This window comes from Malaclemys terrapin, chromosome 14 (assembly GCF_027887155.1).
Source record: "Malaclemys terrapin pileata isolate rMalTer1 chromosome 14, rMalTer1.hap1, whole genome shotgun sequence".
NCBI lineage: Eukaryota > Metazoa > Chordata > Testudines > Emydidae > Malaclemys > Malaclemys terrapin.
The window spans coordinates 33,849,267-33,856,788 of NC_071518.1; the positions used below are offsets into that span (position 1 = coordinate 33,849,267).

Below are 7,522 nucleotides of genomic sequence, written 5' to 3' on the forward strand. Positions count from 1 at the left end.
CCCCCATGGATAACAGGTATGTGAATTACTTGCACATAAGTCCCTATGAGTATTTGGTGCTGCTAAACTGCACTGACATGCTTGAACAGACATTAGGCCCACTACTAGTTCCTGTGCTCACGTGTCCTGATGAGGTGTTAACTAGGATATGTCCAAGCTTTACACCCTTATAGAATACGGTTAAGGTTCCATCTGTACTATAAATTGGAAATGCTTTGTAACCTTATTATTTGATTTGATCGTAACTATAGTGTTTGGTGGTAACTGGTGAGTCCCAGAAGTTAATTGTATGAAGCTGGGAGTGCCGGCATCTAATTTGTTTAAACCTTTTTTCCCGCTCAGCATGTGAAACATTCCTAGCTGTGAAAAAGTGGAATGTGGGAATGCATTTCTATTAAGCATGTTTTTTCACCCTGAACAGCCCTGCTTGCGGGTAGAGAAAAACATTTCTTTTGTATACAATAACATCACTGAAACAATAGCTCCCTCAGTAAAAAATTAAGCTATTTTTCCAGATTTGGAAACTAGTAGTAGCAGTCTAATTTTATCGATTGCCAGTCATGCCTCATATTTTCCTGGTTGAATGTTGGTAATTTTAGAAACAAACATGCCTAATGTTTCTAATTAACAAAAAAAACATACAATGCCTTTGATATCGTTAGTTAAGGTGTTAAAATACTGGAATTGTGTTTCTATCAGGGTTCCTTACCTAGCTATTTGTGGAATTCCCCTGAACTGTTTGCAATATGAGCAGTGCATTCTCAGAGAGTAGTGCCCAAACCTGAAAAACACCTTTTTTGAGCCTTGCATAAAGTCAGCCCTGGATAATCAATATTTGAGTTTGAATGACCTAAGTATTAAGGCAGCAGGCTGTGCTACATTTGCAGATAGTGAGCTGGGCTGTCCTACCATGCTGTGCTGGGGTGTGTGTATAGATTCTGGGCTGGACTATTTATAGTCAGTTTGCTATATGTTGTGTGTGTATGCATAGATACTATGCTGGGCTGACCAGATGCCCTGCTGGGTGTATATGTATTTGTGTATATTGTGCTAGGCTGAATTGCGTGTGTTTGGATTCTGCATTAGGCTGTTTACATTTCATATGTACTCTGCATGTAGATGCTTTGCTGGCTATGTGTAGGTACTGCATCAGGATGGGCTCTATTCATTTGTGTGTATATACGTATCCTGCAGGATTCTGCATGTTTGTAGATACACTGCAGGACTCCATATGTGTGTGTACAGAAGGTCTGCAGGGCTGGTCTGGATTGTGTGTGTGTGTATCTTATGTTCTGTGCAGAGATGACTGCTTAGCTAGGCCAGGGTGAGTGTGGATGGCCTGCAGAACTGGGCTGCGGTATAGATTTAGTCCTGAAGGCATTTGGCGCCAAAAAATTAAAAATTTTGCACCAAAATAATAAAAATTCTGCACACAATATTTTAAAATTTTGCAAAATTCTGCAAATTGTATTTGTCAAATAAATGTGAAGGTTCCAGCATGGCATTGGGGAGCACAGGCCACTAGCTGCAAAGAGGTGGGAGATCACTGTGCTGCTCCCTCCCGGGACACAGACTCAGCAGTGAGGCAGCACCCAACTCTGACATAACGCAAGGACTGGGCCTGCCCCAGAAACACCCAAAGGCCCTGCCCCTCTGTGCCAGGTGCACCAGGTGTGAATAGGCAGGCTCAGCCCGGCAAGATCCAAGTGTGAAGGGGCTTCGTATGCGGGGATACAGGTGTGGGTTGAGATGGTTCTGTGTGGGGCAATCTGGGTGCGGGCGGCTCAGTGGGGGATCCGGGTGCGGGGGGATCTGGATACACAGGGGCTTGTTGGGGGGTTCTGGGTGCAACGATAATGGTACTCTGCAGGGGGGGCTCAGCAGGATGGGCCTGGGTGTGGGGGGCTCAGTCAGGGGTTCAGATGCTGGGGGAGCAGGGCATAGTGGGAGGGGGGATCCAGGTGCAGCTGGCTGGGGCTCGGCGGGGTGGTGATCCATGTGTGGGTGTCTCGTTGGGGTAGTCCAGGTCCAGTGGGACTCATCGAGCGGGGGTTCTGAGTGTGTGGGGGAGTGAGGCTCAGCAGGAGAGTCTGGGTATGAGGGAGTCTGGATGTATGAGGGTTGGGCAGATGGGGGAGCAGCTCCCTGTACTGAGATCTTTCCCCCTGCAGCTGAGGAGCGATGGTTGCAGGAAGTGTGTCGGGGGGTGAGAAAGAGTTTGCAGAGCTTCCTGTAGCTGGGGGAGAAATCTGAGGTGTGTCTGACCCGGTCCCAGATGCCATGCAAGGGAAGAGGAAGTACCATGCTCCCCAGTCCAGCTGGGACTAGCAGCTGAGCCCAGCACAGAGTAGGAGCCACCCTCCAGGTCTTCCCCAGTCCCACCTCCTGCCCCACAGTGATTTACCTCTCTGCCCGCTGTCCTGGGCACCCAAAACATACTGCTGGGGAGGGTCGCATGACCGCTCTTGTAGCTTCCCTTTGCTTCCCTGTCAAAAAGTCATTTTTCTGTGGGGAAGCAAAGAAATCTGCGGGGGACATCAATTCTGCACATGCACAGTGGCGCAGAATTCCCCCAGGAGTAATAGATGCAGGGTGGGCTGAGTGTGTTGATAACACTGATTTGTGTTTGCATTCGATTTCCTGGTGTTGTTAATCAAATTAAAGTGGGTACAGGTTTGCTCATCATTCACAAGAAGAAGAAGTTTGGCTGGGCAGGATGCTGGGACCAAGCTCTCCCTTGGGCTCTCTGAGACCCTGCCCTGTGCGCCATGTATGTCTGCTTGAGAGCTGGGCTGTATGGAATCCTGCTGTGGGAAGTGTTGTCGAAGAGGTGAGCTCTCCCCTGGCCTGTCCGGACCCTGCTCGGAGGGGTTTGGGGGGTGGCTATTCCAGAGAGCCGGGCTCTCTCTGGGCTGTATGGGACTCTGCCGAGGGGGACACTGTCGAAGAGCTTAGCTCTCCCCGGACTCTGTCTGGGGGATGGGGACTAGGCAATAGAGCTCTCCCCAGGCTGTATGGTACCATGCTCAGGGGAATGATGCTGATATCCGGGCTCTTCCTGGGTTGTATGGGACCGCGCCTGGGAATGGGGCAGAGGGCGGCTATGCCGGGCTCTCCCTGGACTGTATGGGACCCTTCCTGGGGGAACGATGCCAGAGAGCTGGGCTTTCCCAGGGCTGTATGGGACCCTGCCCGATGGCAGGGGCAATGACAGGAACAGGGCTCTCTCTAGGGTTGTATGGGGCTCTACCTGGGGGGCAGTGCCAGAGATCAGGGCTGTACGGAGCCCTGCCCGGTGGTGGGGGCAATGACGGTTAACGGGGGCCTCTCTGGGGTTGTATGGGGCCCTGCCTGGTGGTGGGGGCAATGACAGGGAACGGGGCTCTCTCTGGGGTTGTACGGGGCCCTGCCCGGTGGTGGGGGCAATGACAGGGAACGGGGCTCTCTCTGGGGTTGTATGGGGCCCTGCCTGGTGGTGGGGGCAATGACAGGGAACGGGGCTCTCTCTGGGGTTGTACGGGGCCCTGCCCGGTGGTGGGGTCAATGACAGGGAACGGGGCTCTCTCTGGGGTTGTATGGGGCGCTGCCCGGTAGTGGGGTCAATGACAGGAACGGGGCTCTCTCTGGGGTTGTACGGGGCCCTACCTGGAGGCGGTGCCAGGGGCCGAGCTCTCCCCAGGGCTGCCTATGGCGCTGCTGGCTGGGGGGCAGCCGGCGATGCCAGGGAAGGGGTGAGGAAGGCAGTGTCGGGGGAGCCGGGCTGCGTGGGGCCCTTGGCCGGGCGGGGCCGGATGCCGGGCTGGCGGCACCGCCCCTTACCTGGCCGGGCCGGGGCGGAGCGGGGAGCCGGGCCGGAGGTGCGCTGCAGCGGAGCGCGGGCACCATGGCCGCCGCCTCGCCCTGCGCGGAGCCGGCCGCCCGGAACAAGCCGGACAACACGGCCTTCACGCAGCAGCGCCTCCCGGCCTGGCAGCCGCTGCTGTCGGCGGGCACCGCGCTGCCGCTCTTCTTCTGCGTGGGCCTGGCCTGCCTGGCGCTGGGGCTGGGGCTGCACTTCTCCTCGGACACCATCCGCGAGCTGGAGCTCGACTACACCGGGGCGCCGGGCAGCAACTGCTCCCGCTGCGCCAACGCCAGCCTGGCCGGGGCCGGGGGCTGCACCTGCTCGCTGCGCTTCGAGCTGCCCGAGCGCTTCCCGGGGCCCGTGTGCCTCTACTACCAGCTCTCCAACTACTACCAGAACCACCGGCGCTACGGCGTCTCCCGCGACGACCGGCAGCTCAGCGGGGACGCCTCGGGGCTGAGCAACCCAGCCACGGAGTGCAGCCCCTTCCGCACGGACCCCCAGGGCATCCCCATCGCCCCCTGCGGGGCCATCGCCAACAGCCTCTTCAATGACACCTTCGCCCTCTACCACCTGGCCAACGGCACCTTCTACCCCGTGCCCCTGGACAACCGAGGCATCTCCTGGTGGACCGACTCCAACATCAAGTTCAGCAACCCCGAACTCGTCAATGGCAGCCTGGAGGCCGCCTTCAAGGGCACAACCAAGCCCCCCAACTGGCCCCATGCTGCCTACATACTGGATACGGGCAACCCCAACAATACCGGCTTCATCAACGAGGACTTCATCGTGTGGATGCGCACCGCTGCTCTGCCTACCTTCCGCAAGCTGTACCGCCGCGTGCGTGAGGGCAACTTCTCCTCTGGCTTGCCCCAAGGCACCTACCGCCTCGACATCACCTACAACTACCCCGTCCTCTCCTTCCAGGGCACCAAGAAGGTCATCTTCAGCACTGTTTCCTGGATGGGTGGCAAGAACCCCTTCCTGGGCATTGTCTACCTGGTCTTTGGCTCCGCCTGTATCCTCACTGGCTTTGTCATGCTGGCTGTGCATATCAGGTTCCGGAAACAAAACCAGATGGATGTGGAATAGAGAGATGGAGTCTAAATGCTGCCAAACTTTGGATCTGAAGTTCCAGCTTCCTCCAAACTTTGCTGCTAGCATCCAGGCCTTATCCTTTTCTTTCACTGTTATAATTCTGATCTCACTGAGTTTACTGTCAACTCTCACCAGTGTAAGTGAGAGCAGAATTGGGCCTTCCATGTCTGTAATGGGCCGAATGAAAACCTCCTTCCCCTTGCCACAAAACTATGGGAAAGTTCAAATCTGGTTAAAGCTTCAGACTAGTGATCAGAGCATCACTTAGTGTATATATCTGTGCACCTAAAGGATCACTGTCAGATTTTCTTTTTGCCTAACACAATGACCAATGTTTCTAATGACACAAACTTTTTTTTTTTTTTTGTTTTAAAGAGTGGAAGGATTTTAACCTGTTTTTCTTCCTACACTCTTCCTCTGTCTGGGTTTAACTTCTGTTTTTCTAGCCTCTTTCTACGAATAAAAGTGAAGCTTGCTAGTCTGTTTATTGATAGATTGTAGTCAATTGCATATTCAGTTTACCATGCATTAGCATAATGGCCTGCTGTTTGAACTGCAAACTTTGCAGCGGACTGTCTTTAAAATCTAATAGTATAATTTAATAATCTTAACATTTCCATTAGGTCTGACAGGATTTTTACAGGACCTGTATTTGGGGCCTAAATTATTGGTGCCTTTTTCTTTAAAGCAGTAAAAGGGACATTTGGCAATATCTTAGCAAGACCAAAGATCAGTAAGAGACAATTTTCACAGTGATGAGTGCTACCATATTGCTTGAGCCCAAAGTGTAAAACAATCCCATAAGGAAGCATCACTCTGCTGGTCGTTGACTTGCAATTAATAGATGCTTGTGGCTAACAATCCAATTGTCATCTGTTATAATTTTAAAAATACTTTTTTCTTTAATTTTTGGAGAGTAGGAATGTATACTAGTCCTTAATTGAAATGGAAAAAAATGAACTGGAGCTGTCCAAAAGGATAAACTTTAAGGTTGATAGTCTCTCACTAAGGATTAATATCTTGTGAGATACCAGCTGGGTAAATTGTAACAGTGATCCAAAACCATTTCTCTTCCCTCTTTCCTTCCTCTCACTTGGGGTCATGCTGGTAGCTGCAGAGAGAGTAACACCTATCCTGTATAAAAGTGACTTTACCAATAGGTATCTTCTGAACAAAACTGACTAGTGTTGGTGGAGCCCACTTAATTTCACTTATCAAGCACTTATGGCAAAAGGCTCCTTTCTTTCTCTACTATAGATTTATCGTCCATTAAAAATGGTGGGAGGCTCTTACCTTGTCTATATGTTCTTTTTCTAAAAGATATTGCTAAGAATGCCATTAAATAACTTTGAGACTAGAAACACTTCTTATATGGCAACAAAAATTGGTCATCCATCTTGCTTACCTAAAATGTATAACATATAAAATAACTTCATAATATTTTCAACCAAAACATACCCAATCATGTGTTCAAAAACAGTGACCCCAGCTTGGAGAATAGTCTCAGTTCTCAAATATGTATTTTCTTGAATGTTTATATTTTATTTCTGTCCTGTGAGGGTTTTTTTCCACCTCTTAAAGAGTTGAGTTGACACCAAGTTAAAGTGATGGTAGCCTTGGGGAACCATCACTTGATAGTGATTGCTTATGAGAGGTACTCTGGTTAGCCCTGATTAGGATCCCTTATTAGATGTCTGAATGTCTGTGGCATGTAGATGATCTCTAATTCACAATGTGTGTATATTTGAAGTCTTTGGGCAAGTGGGGAACCTCTTTTTTAATTTTTCAAGTTGGGTAATTCTTACTCCAGAAAAGTTTCTTCAAACTGAATTATAAATGCAGGCTTATTACGACTTCAGAAGCAGTATCTTTTATACCAGTGCTGTGAACTACATGTCAGTTGAAACTTGAAAAGCTATGTAAAGCCTTAACCAAATTGCTTTTAGTTCTTTGATAATGCTTTGAAGTACACAAGTAATTGTCTGTCTGAGAAATGACTTTGCATATTAAATGAACTTTTGTTTCAAGCTAACAGTGGAACTGGCTCTGTGGAATGCTGTAAGTGCAAGAAAAGGCCTTCATATGAACAAATATAACAGTGTGTTCAGCCTATGGCCCAAATTCTGCTCTGTTCAACCCATGCAAATACCACTGAGGTTGCAAAGGCGTAAATGAGGGCAAACCTTGTCCTTTCTGTTGTTAACATTATTCTTGTTGACTATTCTGTTTGAAAAATATATTTGCCCTGCAGTCTGATTCATCTGGGAAGTAGTCTGTAGGATGCAAATATACGTAACTTCATTCTTTACACTAACTGTTAGGAATGTTAGCTGTCTGGATTGTGAAATGGGTGCTTCACCCCACAAACTGGTAATGCTGCCAGTTCTGCTAGTATCTCTTTAGCTTAATAGCTGATGTGGATCTTCTGAAAGCCAGCTTTGAGTGGAAAGGGCAAGCTCAACTTCAATAGGGACAGTGTAGGGCTTTTTGTGGAAAGAACTCAACTACCTAAACCTGCTTTAGTCCACATGCCTTCCAAAAACCTTCACAAAGTGCAGGCCAGCTGAGCAAACCTGCCTT

General features: G+C 49.7%; 2 protein-coding genes across 2 annotated transcripts in view; one reads left to right on the plus strand and one right to left on the minus strand.

Annotated features, from left to right (window-relative positions):
* LOC128848710 (receptor-interacting serine/threonine-protein kinase 2-like) overlaps positions 1 to 3,739 on the minus strand; it is a 39,632-nt gene extending 35,893 nt beyond the window's left edge. The window contains exon 1 of the mRNA XM_054048811.1: positions 3,646 to 3,739. The gene's annotated coding sequence lies outside the window, so the exon portion shown is untranslated. The remainder of the gene's footprint in view (positions 1 to 3,645) is intronic.
* An 80-nt stretch (positions 3,740 to 3,819) lies between these two features.
* Positions 3,820 to 6,974, plus strand: TMEM30B (transmembrane protein 30B). The gene has a single exon (XM_054048812.1). The coding sequence runs from the start codon at positions 3,884 to 3,886 to the stop codon at positions 4,934 to 4,936; it is 1,053 nt and encodes a 350-aa protein (XP_053904787.1). The 5' UTR covers positions 3,820 to 3,883; the 3' UTR covers positions 4,937 to 6,974.
* The last annotated feature ends 548 nt before the right edge of the window (positions 6,975 to 7,522 follow it).

What these genes read in the sequence shown, in the direction of transcription:
- TMEM30B (XM_054048812.1), top strand. Translation starts at nt 3,884, where the DNA reads ATGGCCGCCGCCTCGCCCTGCGCGGAGCCGGCCGCCCGGAACAAGCCG.